This window comes from Pseudopodoces humilis, chromosome 3, assembly GCF_049639895.1.
Source record: "Pseudopodoces humilis isolate 2021_Gansu_Grassland_sample_001 chromosome 3, ASM4963989v1, whole genome shotgun sequence".
In the NCBI taxonomy this organism is placed as follows: domain Eukaryota; kingdom Metazoa; phylum Chordata; class Aves; order Passeriformes; family Paridae; genus Pseudopodoces; species Pseudopodoces humilis.
Genome location: NC_142202.1, coordinates 39,939,468 through 39,956,135, shown reverse-complemented (window position 1 = coordinate 39,956,135; position 16,668 = coordinate 39,939,468). Strand labels below are relative to the sequence as shown.

The following is a 16,668-nucleotide window of genomic DNA, read 5'->3' as shown; positions in this document are numbered from 1 at the left end:
CAGCTCATGCAGGTTACATTTGATGTTGCCCTCTGGTTATTCTGGACAGTAAATATGTGGTTGCTGGGTAGTTGGGCTGTTGTTTTTTTACAGGAATGAGTAGTTCATCATACTTATGGCTTTTCTGACTCATCTTGTAATTTTTCAACTCATCTTGTAATTTTTCAACTCATCTTGTAATTTTCAGTCAATTTGCCATTTACCTCTTTCAAGTTTCAATTGATCTGTGTATTTGCCATGATGAATAAGCAGCAATGGAGACACTTTCAAACTGCAGCTCCTGTAGGTACCACTATTAAAAGGTTTTCAGACCCAGACTCATTCTTCAAACTCTCCATCACAGACTTGTTCAAGAGTTACACTATAGCTTGATTTCCATTGGATTGTTCCTTTTGTCATTTCAATTGCATTGTATATCTAGTGACAGATATTTGCAGTTACCCCCAAACTGGTTATTGTTTTACAGAAAAGACCACATTTGATATTTTTTATTGTCAAGTAGCAGATTGCTGTTAGTTGCTTTCGCTGTGGATTCAGGAATGGAGACACTATATGGACAGTTGATCTGGAGCCACTAGGGAAATGTTTATCCTGTTTGAAAGTGTGATCCAATTCCTTTTTATCTGTAGAAAAAGTCTTTTTACCTGGAAAAGACTGGGAGGTTCAGTGACCTTTGTGAGCCCTCACACCCCTCATCAGCACTAGCTGGAAAGCAGAGAGAGGAGAGAGACAGCTTAGTTTAATTAGAACAGATCTATGAAGACTGACATGAAGCTTCAGCTGAAAGAATGAGTCCAAAATGAGACTGTCACTGCTGGCCACGTACAGTGCTCTGCCTGCCCCAAGAACCTGGGAATGAGGACTAGCTGGACTTCAGGACAGCCACAGAGGCTCAGTGGTTCTGCTTTGGAAGCAGAATCTGTGCCTGGATCTGTGCCAGGTAAACCCACTGGTGTGGTACTCTGGGAGGGTTCCCTGTGCCTCACACTGCTACAGAGGCATCATTTGGAAGGCACCTGAAGAAGTCCCACGGTCCACCCCTGACTTAGCATGGTACGGTGATTCATTTGTGTCATTCCTCACAGATGTTTGCCTAACTCATTCTTAGACTGTCTGTATCACTATATTGTTACAAAACACTTCCTAGCATCTGTCCAGTGTCTGCCTTGCCACAGCTGAAGCTGTTCATTCATCTCCTCTCTCTCAAGAACTGTTTCGTCTTTGTGGCTTTCTTCCGCATCTTGAGGTTTGCTGTGTTCAGCTTCCAGCTTCTGCAGGTTGAGAATGTTTTATGTTCCTTTACTTCCTCAGTGTTCATTTTCCCTAGATACTCATTTTAGAAGATTTAGCTATGTCATGGTGTGGCTTTACCTTTAAGATAGCTTTGGGAGCTAAGGAAAGTTGAAGCTGCTGGTGGCTGATGGGAGTCTTTCTTCCTGACCAATTATCAGTCATTTCTAAGAATTGACAGCAGTTTTGACCATTAAAAAGTGAACTCAACTTGTGAACACCTTCTTAAGATGTAAAGCCAGAGCTCTCTTGCTCTCTCTTTGTTTCCTGGCTGTGAAAGGTGACAGAGCTCCAGCTGGCCTCCCGTTCCCTGCCTGGCCATGCGGCCCGGGCGGGGGCTGGGCTGGGCCCAGCGGCTCCCGGCCGGGAGATGGGGCCTGCGGGGCTTGCCCCGGGCTCTGGCCGGGCCAGGCCGGTCCCTGCCTCGGCTGCAGTGACGGAATTCACCAGAAACTGCTGAGTAAAGAAAGGAAAAAAAGCTCTTGACCTGTGGCAGGCTGAGACAGGGACCACACTCTCCAGAGCAGCCATGAAGAATCTTCCATCGCAGACAGCTCCAGCTCCTGCTCCGGCAGAGATCACAGAACATCTACAAAAGCCTGGGCAAGATTTTAACCTTCTCATTACCCAGATGAGACTTGCAGATTAATCTTTGTATCCAGAGAGAGAAAAAGAGAGTAATCAATATGTAAAGAGACATTATAAACTATCAGAGACAGTAAAGAAAATAATTAAGCTTCAGAAAAGGTAGAGAATAAGGAGATGCTTGAATTAAGCTGAAATATTTTTCTGTTAAAGCTATGGAGATGGACAATAAGGTCTTGAAAAAACTCTTTTAATTCATGACAGAGTATATAGGGAGGAATAGAGTGTTCAAAGTGTGGATATTGAGTAAAAAGTAGAGTGATTGTGATGCAGTGAAGTGCTGGAACAGAGTGAAGCGAAAATTTGAAGCCTTGGGGGGCAATGAGAAAACTGTTTTCCAGTGGAGCTCACAAAGACAGATAAAGAAGACTTTTGCCTTTGAATAACTCATCCTTAAAATGACGTCCCTAGACTCATGGCCCATACACACCTCAGAGTGATGTGAAATGGGAGGAGTGAGTTCTGATGAGAGATTTCCAGGCAGCTGGCATCAGAAAAACAGAAAGCTATAATAGAAATAGTTTTCTTGTGAGAAACTCCATAGATTAGCAGAAAGAGACTTCTGTTTCTCCACAAAGACTGATGAAAAGACTCTAGCAAGAATTGAGACTGTTTTAAACACCAAAGTTCAGAAGTTTTTGTCTCTGTTGTCATGTGAACAAAGGAACGGTGGGTAGTAGGGGATAAAAAGGGTTTTCTGGAAATTTATTCTGGTGTTCTTATTCTTGTAGTTTGTTAATAAACCTTTATTCCTTTTTAAGTTTTAAGCCTGTTTTGCTCTTGCTCTAATCCATATCTCACAGCAAGAAATAAGTAATTTTTTTAGTTACTGTTTTAAAACCACAACAAGCTATATACTAGGTAAGTCAGAAATTATATTCTCTGCTCTGGCTGCATGCTCTACCTTTCAGGTCCTCTCTTAGTGCTTTGTTATGACAGAGCAGAGGTACTCTTGCTCTATCACAAAGACTATTGAAAATTCAGGGGGTGTAATTAAACTGGTAAAAATGTCTTGCTTCAAAGACAGCAGAGTGGTCAGATTGTTGAGATGTTTGTTCCTTTGGAAAGTGCCATTCAGAGAAGGTTCCTATAAAAAGCCAGTCCTTGGGCAGATGGATTTGTAAAATGGTGTGATTCTTGGGATGTCCCATGCAAGGCTAGGAGTTGGTCTCAGTGATCCTGATGGGTCCCTTCCAACTCAGCATATTCTGTGAATCCGTGATGCTGTGAGGATTTCTGGAGGGTGGTTGCCTGCTGCTGTCAACCTCCACACTCCTTCTTCCATGTGTTCAGTTTAAGAATTAAGCACATTATCAGTGGACAGGATGTTCCCAGGCCAGTCAGGCTCTACCAGTGACAACAAAACCCTGGTCATTGTTTTACCTTCCCTGCTGCACTTTTTCTTCTGCCTCTGGCTGGTGTTCTATAAGCCAAATAGAAATCTTCATATGAAAGTCTACTTTTCTGGTTTTCTTTTGTCTTTGTCTTGAGGCTTGAATTATTTTGTGTCTTGTTTGTCTTAAGGAGTTTTGTAAGCTTTGTGTTTGCTTGCAATGCTTCTAATTTTAAGAAACCCACTGCCAAAAGAGAGAATCTATCTCTTCTCTTCAAAAGAGAAGCCCTATCTCTGGCAACCCATCATGTCAGCTGTGCAGCAAGTGAATGAACCTCTGGAATCTTTTAATCCTGCCTGATGTCCAAGAGCTTGCTGATGGTACCACAAGGCTGCAAATTACAGGAAGAGAAAAATTGTTCTTTTGGCAAATACAGGCTCAAATGCTCTTAGTCTTCATCTCCTTTGAATTATGTCATGTGGTCTGTTCTTTCATGGCTGGCTGTGTCTAGCATGGGAGCTTGTATATCAGTTTAGGAATTACAAGACTTTGTGCTCACATTTCTGCTGCCAGCCTGTTCCATGAACATAAACCAGCTACCCTTACTGCTGCTCCTCTGCTCCATCTCCATATCCTTAATGCTGACTCAGTTATGCCAGCCTGCTCTTCACAGTGCTCGCTGCCCTTTGGAGGAGTAATAGTCAGATATTAATGGAGATGTTGTTGACACCCCCCCTCACTGAAGTGCAATCTATTGCATTATGGAATTTAATGGCTAAAGAGTCTAAACAAAGAAATTGTTAGGAAATGTGTCTTCTGTATAATGCATTAATTATTTGAAATGAATCAACTCTGCTTTTGAGTAAATTTATAGCTGTAGTGGAAAGCAAAACTGAAAATACAATAGCTAAATATCCCTGGGATTTTTAACCTCCCTGATGGACTCTGCAAGTCATTGGCTGCAGTACGAATCCATTATCTATATGGCAAGCATTTGTTTGCTCTTTTCACCATTTGTAACAGCCAGGATGATTGCCATTTAACCAAGTTCAGCTGCCCGCAACTGCAGTGCATTTGTAGTTGGTTGGAAACCAAATTCATAGGCATCCTCTGGGAGGATCTCATCTGCTTTTATTGGTTCCCATAACACAGCAGAAAAATCTCATTTTCTTTCAAGCATGAGGACAGATTAACAGTGAGGTCAAAGCTGTCACTTGATGCCACTTTAATTCAGAGTGAGAGCAGAGGATAGGGGTCAGTTGCACTGGTGATGGTTCTCCTCACAGCACTGCAGTTGGATCGCTTGTACACCTTCACCAAACAGCTGGCCAGGCGTTCCGTTCACAGCTGCTCCAGGAGGTGTGCTAGCACTTAGCTGGGTCTCCACAAAAGTTAGATGGCACAATGTGGGAGACTACCATCTGGGATTTGTTTCTACAGAAGCAAAATTATTCTGTTTTCACACTCTTCGTGTAGGTCACAGATGTCAGTTTCAGCTTCCTCTGGCTGCGGTGTTTGCGCCGAGATTAAGGTTTTGATGATTGAGGAAAGACTAGCAATCAGCATCAATGACAGCCTCCCCTTTCTATTTTCTCTTCTACAGCATTTTCTATCTGCATGCTCTAGTAATTGACGCACTCAAAAGGTTTCCATGTGTAGTAATTTACCTGACATTTTCTCAGCGGCAGTAGATTATTTTTGTAAATTCGGGCAAAGCCTAAATTGTTCAGAAAATTGTACTGTGTCCCTGGTCATCTTTCAGATCTTTGTTTGGCTAGGACACAGCTGCCATTGAGTGGAAATTGTCTTCATCAACACTGTAAACCTAGATTTGGCTTTTCTGCTGAAAGAGAGTCTACATTTCCTCTCTTTCTGTTTCACATATCTCCTTTTATTTATATTCCTTTATTTCCTTTTATTTTGATAAATAAGTCTTTGTCCTACATTTTCATATCCTTTAAATATTTATCTTCTTTATAGGTTTTGTCAATGCTTATCTGTTCAAATTTGATTTCATTATGGATACAATAAGCTCTGCAATGAAAAATATCAATGTCATATACGTACTATCTCGATCCTTGTATATTATCATAAGAAAGAAATGTTTGTAGGTGTACATTTAGAAGTACTGTTTTGTATTTTTGTTCTTACGTGCAGTTCCCAGCACAAAGCAAGCAACTTCCAAAGCAAAGTTTTGAGGAAGCCTGAAAGTTTGCACTGTGTGTGTGAGGAGTATGGTTTGCTAGCAGTCACTGGAAGTTCTGTCACAGGCCTGGTGGTCATGGGGCTCTGCATTACCCCTCTGCCTTACTCACAGCTATCACCACAGGGTAACAGCCTTAGAGATCAAGGATTCTTGATAAGGCTGTCTGAGACCGCAGAATTAAAGGGGCTGTGTGGAAACTAAACTGCTCATGGTTATTCTCAGGGTTTTGAAATTCACTCCCGATATGAATTTTTGGTTTCTGATGTTTTTCTCACTTTGGTGGAATGTTCTGACATAATGCTATGTGCTTTAGTCCTGCTATAAATGTTGTGTTTCAGACAACCTTCCAAACACTTGTGCATAATAATGAAATCTAAATTTTTTATTTTTTTTTAAGATGTCCTTTATTGAGGTGGAGTCACTGCAGCAAAGTAGGACATAGTGAAAAATGCAGTCTCATTCCCCTGCAGTCAGGACAGGCTGGTTTCTTACTAGATAGTTGTTTAACTTTTTATGTTCAGTTTTGTTTTAAAATGTGTCAGTAAGGAGGTTCCAATCCCAAACCATTGCTCTGCTCTGTAGGGGTTCATGCAGTTTAAGTTTGCCCAGCATAGCCTACACTTCCTCTGTTTCTGTTTCGTTTACCTCCTCCTATTTATTTTAATTTCTTTCCTTTTATTTTGATAAATAAGTCTTCTTTTCCCTCCATGTTTATATCCTTTAAATATTTATCTGCTCTCCTCCTGTCTCCCTGTAGTCATTGCTCAGTACCGTTTGTGTTCAGCTTTTGGCAGCTACTCAGTGACATAAGGAAAAAAAACCCAAGATTTCCTTTTCAGTTAGGTATCCTTTTAGAGCTCCAGCAGCTACATATATTTTTAGAGCTGTATATAGGGATTGAGATGTAGATGGTGAGATCCTATTAATGTCAAGAGCAGTTTTACTATTGACTGTTTTAGGGCCATGATTTCACCCAGAAACTCTCTGAACTTAGTCATATCTTCCACAACACTCCCTATACGGTAGTGGAGTCCAGGCTGAAAACCAATTCACAATTGTTTGAGGACTGTGTTCCTCTCCTCAAAGGAGAAAACATTAAATTAGCCTTTTCGTTGTTGTTGTTGTCTGTGTGGCCAAGGCTTGCTGATTGCAAAGCTTTAATGAGCATGTTGATAACAGCGAAAGACCAGACTTTTTCTTACGCTCTAATTTAGGAAATGACCTTCCCTTGACTTCACACCCTTGCTTGCTGGTGGGACTGGAGGCTTTTTCAGTGACAGACAGCCGTCTTGCAGATACTTTTTCATTTTTATGAGGCAAACATATCAGCAGAGCTATATTAAGTACATCTGCATCACGTCAGGTCCTGGGCAAAGCAGAGGGTTGTTTTGTCTGAATGTTAACATTAAATGCCACAATTTTACTGAACTATTCTAAATCCATGTCTGTTTTGTGTGGAGGTAGTATGGAGGGCTGGGCTACAGGTAACCTGATAAACCTCATCCTGTGTGGTTTACAAATAGCATCTGTCTCAGGGCTTCACATCTCCTAAACAAAGTGTGCCTTCATTTGTTGGATAAGCCACTATCCCATCTTCCTCAGGGATGCTTTAAATATACTAGTTGTTTCAGAAACCAAAATTTTTATAATTCAGTAACTGAAACACTCATCCAAAAAAAATTTGTTAGAATGAGTCAGATTGGACTGGCTCTGTGTTTACCACATCCAAGCAGCCTAATGGAAGGAGTGTTTAGAGTGAGAAGTCAGCATAGTGCAGTTGTGGTCAGGACAGCTTTGGGAGAATGTTGACATTTATCTCCTATCCTTTGACCAAATCCATCCACACCCTCCCATCTGAGAAATGAACCTCTCACTTGCCAGCCACTGCCTCACGTTACCCATATCAGAACTAAGCTAGTAAACTCCAAGCAGGACAATCACAAAAACATCACTTCATAACTTTGTATGTTTACCCTAAACCTGGAAGACATAGGGGTTCTGTTTTAAAACTTCCAGGTGTGTTTCTTTATTATTCCATCTTCTGAATTTAGGTTGCAGCTGCTAAGGAAAAGATGAGTTTCTGATAGAGCATCTATCCACGGGAACAGGGCAGTTGAGAGAATTTTTGCTTGACAAATTATCAGTACTAAGCATTTCAGCAGAATTCTTTGGTGTGATTGTGTATGTTTTTAAACATTATTTTATAGTTGTACATTATAATTAGAGTTAAGAAAGAGGAGATAAAAAATTAAAATAAAAAATAAAATAAAAAAAATAAAAGAGTACTTTGATGCAGCCAAAACAATTTTTCTCAATTTAATTTTGGAAAAACTGCCATATTTAGGCTTTCTGTTCCAGTTAGAGAATAAAAACTCACAGCAAAAACATCTTCAAAAATATTCAAAATTATAAGTTTCAAACAGGTCTACAGAAAACATTCACTAGGATTACTTCAGCCTATGACTAAAACTGCCCTGGTGGCAAATAACTGCATCCCAGTACATTCTACACAGAGAGGAAATACCACATTTCCTCTCCTTCCAGGAATTCTCGCTTAATATTTTATAAAAGATTATTGGTGTCATCCTTAAACATCTGAACTGGACCAGGCAGAAGGTTTCATACCATGCCACTAGGGGCTCATATAACAAAAGAGAAGGGACTTGGGTGAGCTTTAAATCACTCTCGCACAGGGACCATCACTGTCACACACTTTGCCCTGAGTTGGTGTGCCAAGAACTCATGGGGAGATCCTGTGCCACCCACACCCCCTTTCAGCTCTGCCAGCTTTGCAGGTGAATTAGTAGTTGCTCAAAGGTCCTGAAGGAGAGGAAATGCCCCTTCCAGTACAACTGGCTTCTTAGACCTGGAGAGATTGAATAAAGGGGAATTTTTTTTTTTTTTTCCCTGTAGAAGGCTGGCATAAGACGGAATATCTTTGCATTTTCACCCCTGAACCAGTGTTCACTCCTCATACTTTTTAATCAAAAGCTGTATTTTTGCCTTTGATGATACGCTGCAGAAAGTGTTTCTGGTGAGTACCAAAGCACAGACAGCTTTCACACTTCCAGAGTAAAGGTGATGCACAAACTTTATTCAGCTCTCCCTGTAAAACCCACCAAACAGCAGATGTGTTTTCAGAGCAAAGAGCAACAGTGGTTGATTAAACCATGCTGGGCTTCAAGCTTAAAAGGCAAGCAGCAAAGCTCATTACCCTGAGAGATGCAGCAGTTCCTGGACGTCTGGATCATCTCTATCACAAGCAGGACAAGAAAAAACAGTAACTTCTTCATTGCTTCTGTTGACTTACCAACATCTCCCTAGAAAAACACAGGGCAGACACTCATTTGATACTGAAATGCCCCATGGATAGGGAATATGAATCTTGGTGTTGCCTCTTCTTTGCAGCTGCATGCAAGTTAGCCAGCACTGCAGCAAGGAAAGAGCTACAAGGCGAAGAAAGAGTCTCCCAGGAGACATGAGAGAAGTGCAATGTAAAAAATTCATCCCTCTTTATCCTGTATTTAAGGGTAGGAATGAGGACTATATGTTCTGGTCATCTTTGTGTTATTGGTTTCTTGTATGCTGGAACTAAATTTGAAATACCTATTTTGTGTGGGGAGAAAAGGCCAACTGTCTCATAGATGTTTTAAACAACTTTTCTTTACTGTAAAACTGTATAAAACCAGTTTCTTCCTTCAGTTCATCATAATTTCCAGAGCTGCTGATGATCAGTGTTTACCGGGACCTTTGAATTCTAAGGCCAGCCTTCTTATTCATTTGTCATTTTGAAATGATGCCTATGCCTAGAATAATAATACCTAGAAAGGTAATTATTGCCTGTCAGTAAGAGTTAGTACTGAAATTGTTGCCTGCAATAGTAGTAATAATAAAAAATAGTTAAAAGTACCACTTCAGTACAATTGAAGCAAATTAAGTATAGGAGCATGCTACACTAAAATTCAAGGAACAAATAATTTATTGATGATTTCACAGGATATCACATCCACTAAGGTAAATAAATTTAAATCAAACGTATGCTTTCCATAAAAAGAAAAAAAAAAGTTCCAGGTGCAACTCTGCAGAGGTATTGAAGACTTTCAGTTTTGCACAAGTTGTGAACAGATGTATGTCCAGCTGTAGGTTTTGGATTTTTAGAGGAAGTTCCCTTCTAGCAGATGGCAGCTTTCTTTTATCTTCATCAAGCTGTTTACTGAGTCTGGTTTTACTTCATTAAGTTAGAACTGATTTATGCAGTTGTAAGGGGTATAATTCTGACTTTGCTGGTGATGTACACGACCATAGGATTTGGCTTACTGGATATCATTTCACATCCACAGCTCACAGACTTTGGTGGGAACGGTTTTACCTGGCAGCTATGCATAAGGGCCTCTGTGGATATTCAGTGTTCTAGATCTGCTTAAAAAAATATAAAAAAATTGAAATTTCACCTCTGTATTAGGACATGAGATTTATGTGATCATCTGGCTGGTCTGTCAGTCAGTATTTCCCTAATGATGGGGTTGAGCCCAACAGCTAATTTCAGCCAAAAACCTAAAACACAATCTCCTGCAGCATCTGTGGATTTTTTTTTATTTTTTTTTTTTTTTTGTCAAGAAGAAAGATCCAAGATCCAGTAAGGAAACAGCAGGAGATTGCAGCTGCCAGAGGCTCCATGGGGTAGGAAGGAGACAACTGTGCAGCATCCTCAGCTCATCAGGGTTCTCCTTGCTGGGCAAGGCTATGAGTAAAATGTGTCAAGGGCATGAGTTACTGCTCTGAGGATTTATTTTCAGCTGAGTTTGTATGCCCTAGAAACCATGTTTGCTCCTGGCAAGTTCCATGTGATTTTTATTTTTTTATTTTTTTTTTTTTCTTGTAGCATCAGACTTCATCAATCTGTTCTTTAATTCTCTTTGTCGGAAAATTGAGCAGAGGTACTTCAGTGGGATACTGAGAGATTTAATTAACTTTTACAAACAGAGACAATAATGAATAGGTGATAAGGACTATAAATGGAAGTTCAATACTAAAGTGTAGTATTGATTTGGAGACATCTGTCATTCCAAATCTTAACATCGAAGCATCAAGGCTACTTTAAAATACAACAAACAGAGGCAACTCTTTGATTTCTTTAAAGCCAAATGTGTTGTTTAATGTAAAAGGGATAAGAAAAAAATAAAAGGAGGGGAGATAAAGTGGCCTCCCCCAGACCCTGGACTCCTAAAACACAGTCTGCACTGTTATTGATTTTTCTGATTTGCCCTTCTACAAAGGAGTGTCTCCTGCTCTGCAGATCTGATTTTCTACCTTTGCTGCAGAAGTGTAGGGCTGTAAAGCTATGGTATAATGGCTCTTTCCCCATCTCTAAAAGGTTCCATATTTCAGGCCACAGAGGATCTTTCTTCCAGAAAAATAACCTTCACAGGATGACATGCCTTTCAAAAGGGAAGCACATGAAGTCCCTGTGTGACATTACTCGTATGCTTCTACATCCAGTGTGTCAACAGGATGCTTTTCTGTTTTTCCTTTGTGCTGTAATAATGCTCTGCTGCGGGAGGTGCAACATGAAAGGCTGCTCTTTAGAGGATTTGAGTTTAGAACTGTGTGGAACAAAAACACAGCAAATCAAATAGTATTTCCAAGTAAAACCATTGAAGAGAGACTGTGATCACTTTTAAAAGCCTGTATTTCTCCATATCTCAGGTAATTAGGCACCACACACGTACTTTGTCTTCTGGACATAGGCAGTGTGGATTTGAATTTAGAATGCAGCTCTCTACTTTTGCCTACAACAGGCAGTATTAAAAACAGATTAAAATAACAGCAATAGAATTGAAAAGGATGTTGCAGAGGGTTTTATGTATATATTCTATTTTCATTATCTTTTTTTGTTCCTGTGCTATGTGAAGAATTTGAAATTGAGTTGCATGTTCCTAAGCCTGAGTCCTATTTTGCTTTTGTTCCACTTGAGGCAAAGTACTGAGTTTTAAGAAGTGAGGAAGGTAATTGAAAGCCATTGTTTTATTCACTGATTAATTTCTTCTGCTGCAATACTTTTTGATGCTGATTTAATTACCTTAGTTTGTAGCTCCCCTTGTTCTTGCTTTATTAATTAATTAATGTTCCACTCCTCTTCAAGCAGTGACATTTCTTATTGAAAGGTCATTTTGAAAGGTAGGGATGAGCAAATAATTTATAATCAATAATGCTTTTTGCCAAAAATCTTTGGGAAGATTGTGAAATCTTGGACCTGAAATCTGCATGTATCTTCCTTCAGAAACAGCTTTCTGTAAGTGGCAGATGCTTTTGTTACACATGCAGGGGGATTTCTCTTCCTGATATTTCGGGTAAGGGGATTCAGCAGCACTTTAGTTAAAATTGTCAAAAAGACAAAAAAAAAATTGAGAAAAAGTCACTAAGACAGCAAACCTATCATCTGGCAACCCATTCCTGGTTTAAAAAAATCTAAACTTTCAAACACCAATTTCAGCCTGGTGACATCAAGAAGACAGTTTCCAAATCACTGGAGAGAGACTGTGAGAGGCAACCACAGAGAGGCAACCAAATCACCAGGTGCTGTCGTGAGCCAGCTCCAGGGGACTCGGGGGAGGGCCCAGGCTGCTGGACCTCAGTGCACCCAGCAGATATTCACACTGGGTCTTTGCTGTCCATCACATTTGCTTTGCAGCCCAGTGCCCTTGGCCAAGGCAGTCCATAGATGTTTGTATATGCACTGCCTTGCTGGATCTTTCTCTATATAAGATTTTAAAGAGGAAAGCTGTAAGTGGAAAGTGGTATCTGCCATGGCAGCACTAATTTAGAGCATCCATACCTGACAGCTGGCCCCAAGGGAAGTGTGGTGGGGCACATGTGGGGCACCAGGAGGGTGTCAGCCCAGGGCAGAGCAGGGCAGAGCCCATCCCACTGCCATGAATGGTGCCTGAGGGTCCTGGGCTGGCCCAGGCTGTGTGAGGACAGCAGTGCCCAGACTGGGACAGTCTGTGATGCTGCTGAGCCTCCAGCTTCAAAAGCCTGATTTCTGCTCCCAAAAGACAGGTTTTCAAAAGGAATTGTAGCCCCATAAGGCAGCAGCTACAGGTTCAGAGTGGTGACAGGGACATGACTGGAGAGTGAGATGTCTTCTGTGATGACACCACCTCTCTTTAAGTCTGGTGTGCCTCTTGTATGTGTGGGGGAAGAAGGTGACATGTGTGGGTCCACACCCAGTACCCACCACAGCAGCAGGCAGGGCACGGGGCTTTGGCAAAGCTCTGGCCTGCACAGCTGGGCCTTTGCTGCTGTTTTTTATATGTTCCCCAGCCTCTCTGTAGCCACAGTCCACCCTGCTGCAGTCCAGAGAAGGAGGAAAATATTAATAGCAAGAACTACTGGGACAAAAACTAATCTCTCTCCTTCCTGAGATGGTATTCCAGCTTTATTCCGGGGATTGCGTGAGGAAAGAGGAAGAAACTGATAACACACTCCTTTTTGAAGTCAGGGAAAGGGGGAAGGGTCACAGTCTTACAGCCAATAAGGAAAAACTGGGGAGGAGAGGTTAAGGGGAAGGAGCTAACATTCTGTATTTCAGGGGTACATTCCAGGATTATACCATTTTTCTAAATGCATTATAACACTTTGCCTGTTGAGAGGTTCAAGTGATGGGTGGAGGAGGGTGTGCTGCTGTTCTGACAGCCTGTTCTCACAATTGTGCAGTGCAAATACAAGTAGGCACTTCCTTAGTCTGCCTAACCAAGCTTAATGGGAAATGTCCCATGTGTCCAGCAATGCCCACCTATCCAACACAACCTCCCACCTGGAGCACAAGAAACAAGTCTGTCTTCATGTAGGTTAAGCATTTTGTGAGTGTAGGATGTGTGATTTTTACCTGTGGGATGAGATTACAATTCTGCAATTCCCTTTGATTTGAATTTATCTACAAGGTATCTTGGATTGAATGAGCTAGTAAAGCTAAAATTGTTATTGGCCTAAGTTAAGCATCAAAATAGCAAGAAACCCAAGTATGTCACCTGTGCTATTTAAGGTTTTCAGACCAGCTGGTTTGGACCTATTTCTGTGTATCATTTTTTGAAGTACGGCAATAGACAGGGGTTTTGTAATGGTATGTTCTTTACTTGGGTGCTGAGAGTACTCAACTTCTGAGCAGCTCCACAGCACATGCCTGCAATGACAGAGTCTGACTGCGATCTCAGGCTTTGCTACCTAAAATAGTTTCATAATATCTCTTGTAGATGGTTTCATCTGAAAAGCGTATTGGCACTGGGAAGAGAAAGAAAAAAATGTAAATACTTATAATAAAATAGTGATTGACTTAAAAATGCAAATGCATCTTTAGGATCAAGATTTGGTAATGTAGGGACTTGAATCCTCCTCAGTGTCTGAATATTTTGTTAAATGATTTTGGTATGAAATCTTCAGCATTAGTTTTGTTTAGCTTGAACTTGGGTCACCTCTGAAATAACAATTTCCTTAACTCTCTATTCATCTCAACCACAAAAAGTATTTTTCTCTATGCTATCACACAATAAAGTTATCTCTACACATAAAAATAATTAGTTACTATTTTTATTTGGAATTTTTCTTTATTACTGATTGTTTAGGTGGTTTATTGGAAGTTTTGAAAATTGTATCTGTAGATCATTTCCAGAAAGTGCTATTCAGTGATACATCATAAACACTGTTAAGCATCAGCAAAATACAATAAACTAATTTGAACAAGGTTAATCCAACTTGCTCTGGGACTTGTACATTCTGTTTCATCTTAAATGAAGTAAAGTTGTTAATTTTGTGTAGTTTTCATTTTGACATTAACATTCTCTTCTGTAAAGTGTAATTGTCTTCTTGTTTGTAATACTGTAGTCATTTTAGTTAGGGCAGCTCTCTATAGAGAAAGACACAGGGCCTTCCTGGAGAACTTGCTACACAGACCAGACAGTCAGAGGACACTTGTGTGGTATGATTTGTCTAAGGTCATACAAGCCATCAGCAGAGTGAGAAGCAGAATCCAGATTTCCAGAACCTTATTCCAGTACTGTATCTAGTGACCATGCTGCCTCTTAATATGTCTCTGCTCTTATTGTTCTTTCTTTCTAGTTCGGGATCGGGTACGATCTAAAATGGAGAGAGATATTTTGGCAGAAGTGAACCATCCTTTCATAGTCAAGCTTCATTATGGTAACTATAATAAAATATAATTCATGTTTGTTCTTAAATTGGTTGGGGAATTGTGGCTAGATGTGTTACACTTTTGTGCAGATATCCCCTGCTGACTTATGATGGTTTCTAACAAAGTCACATAGAGGCTGCCTGTGTGAAATTCTTCTTTTAAGCTAAAGGAGACATTTGGTATTTGTAAGTTTCAGCCATTCCTTCATCAAAATAAATTTGTCATGAAGTCTGATGTCGTAGGTAGTGCTGGTGGGGTAGCTCGTGAGTTTACATCTGCCAAACTCTTAACTGCTGTCAGGTATTGTTTAGAAAGACAGAGAATTTAAATAAAAGCGGGTTTTAATAATCAGTACCAGTCAAAATTTGTATAGGTGTGTACATGAGTGTGGTGTCATGCTGGAGCTGCCTCCTGCCACGCCAGCCCCACTTTCACTGTAACAGATATTCTGAGGACATTTGGGTGTGTGGGCTCTCCTCTCACACAATCCTGGAGCATCTCTCTATGCCTCACTCTCAGTGACTCCTGATACCCTGTGGAGTGGGAAACACTGGTAACTCATAGGTGCTTACCATGGAAATTAATGCATTAGTAATGCACTGTTGTCTCTCAGCTGACACCATTTTTTCCCATAGCCTAAGCTCAATTGCTAAGTTCTGTACAGAAATGGTTTTATTTGGTTCTCAAAGTTTTGAAGTGACAGTGAAGCAATGGCATGAATGATACACTGCTACTCAATGGGACTTACTCGTTGGGAATTTATCTTGATCCAACATCTTCATCCTTTTCTAATGCAGCATTTCAAACAGAGGGAAAGTTGTATCTAATACTAGATTTCCTGCGGGGAGGGGACCTTTTCACCAGACTCTCCAAAGAGGTAAGCTGATAGATCTTTAACTCAGAAATTAAAGACTGTCTTGGATTTTCAGAACTCAGATTGAGCTTGTGGGAATGAAAAATGGCCTTGGGAATAGTCATATATATATATATATATATATATATATATATATATGTAATAGAGTTATCTCATCTTGCATAGTTAAGTGGGTTCTTAAAAATTGTATTTGAATCATGCCAGAGGTAATGCAGCAGATACCATGTAGGCATCCCTGCCAGAGAAAACTGCACCACTGCTAAGCCATTCCTGTAGCAAAATAGCCCCAGACTCGATGCTTTCAGAATAGGTCTTGGATGTGATGAGGCACAGTCTGAGAAATCAATCCCCAATATATTCTGCCCTCGGGATGAGCACAGAACCACTGGAAAAACACATGCACTGCCAGCAGAGGGAAGAGATGGCCGTGGGCCAGGGCCAGCCCCTGCAGCTCCTGGGAGCAGGTCAAGGGCCACGCACCAGCCCGGACATGGGAGATTGACTATCACGGCCCTCACCTGCCCTCCTCCTGCCTGCTAGGAGCAGCTGCTGCTTCCATACCCTCCCCAGGCTCTCATCCCTCCCCTGTCCTCTGCATGCCATGCCCCTGGAGAGGGACTGCTGCAGGCAGGGAGCATCCCAAACCCGAGTCTCACTGATGCCCATACAGAGCAGCCGCAGTAGGTTTTCTAGGTTCGTTTAGCTCTATCCTGTATCTCCAAACCTCTGCTGGTGGGACAGCAGTCCCAGAGAGGTCCCTGCAAGAGTGCAGGAGGCTCCAGTGAGGCAGAATGGCTGCCCTGCAGTTGTCTGTGCCCTGGTGTTCTCTGTCACCAACAGGATGTCCCCAGAACCTTGGTACTTTTCAGAGTGTGGGGACAGGGGTATGGGCAACCACTTATCACAGAGTCTTTAAAGACAGGAACCTTTCAAACGCCATTTTGAGGGGAAGCTCTGTTGCTCTTCTTGGGTTTGGGGAGCTGCTGATGGACTAAAAGAGCTGTGAGAACAGTACTTTCAGTCAAAAGTTCCCTAGCTTTCCCTCGATCCTTTCCCATTCAATTCCTGATTCAGTGACATGCTGCAGGATGTGTGTACTGCAACTTGGGACCCCAAGTGTTTGCTTTTAAGG

At 41.2% G+C, this 16,668-nt stretch overlaps 1 protein-coding gene across 1 annotated transcript in view; it reads left to right on the top strand.

Annotated features, from left to right (window-relative positions):
* RPS6KA2 (ribosomal protein S6 kinase A2) overlaps positions 1–16,668 on the top strand; it is a 158,487-nt gene that overhangs the window by 73,172 nt on the left and 68,647 nt on the right. The window contains exons 4-5 of the mRNA XM_005526944.3: positions 14,590–14,670; positions 15,460–15,539. Of these exons, the coding sequence (XP_005527001.1) occupies positions 14,590–14,670; positions 15,460–15,539 (161 nt within the window). The remainder of the gene's footprint in view (positions 1–14,589; positions 14,671–15,459; positions 15,540–16,668) is intronic.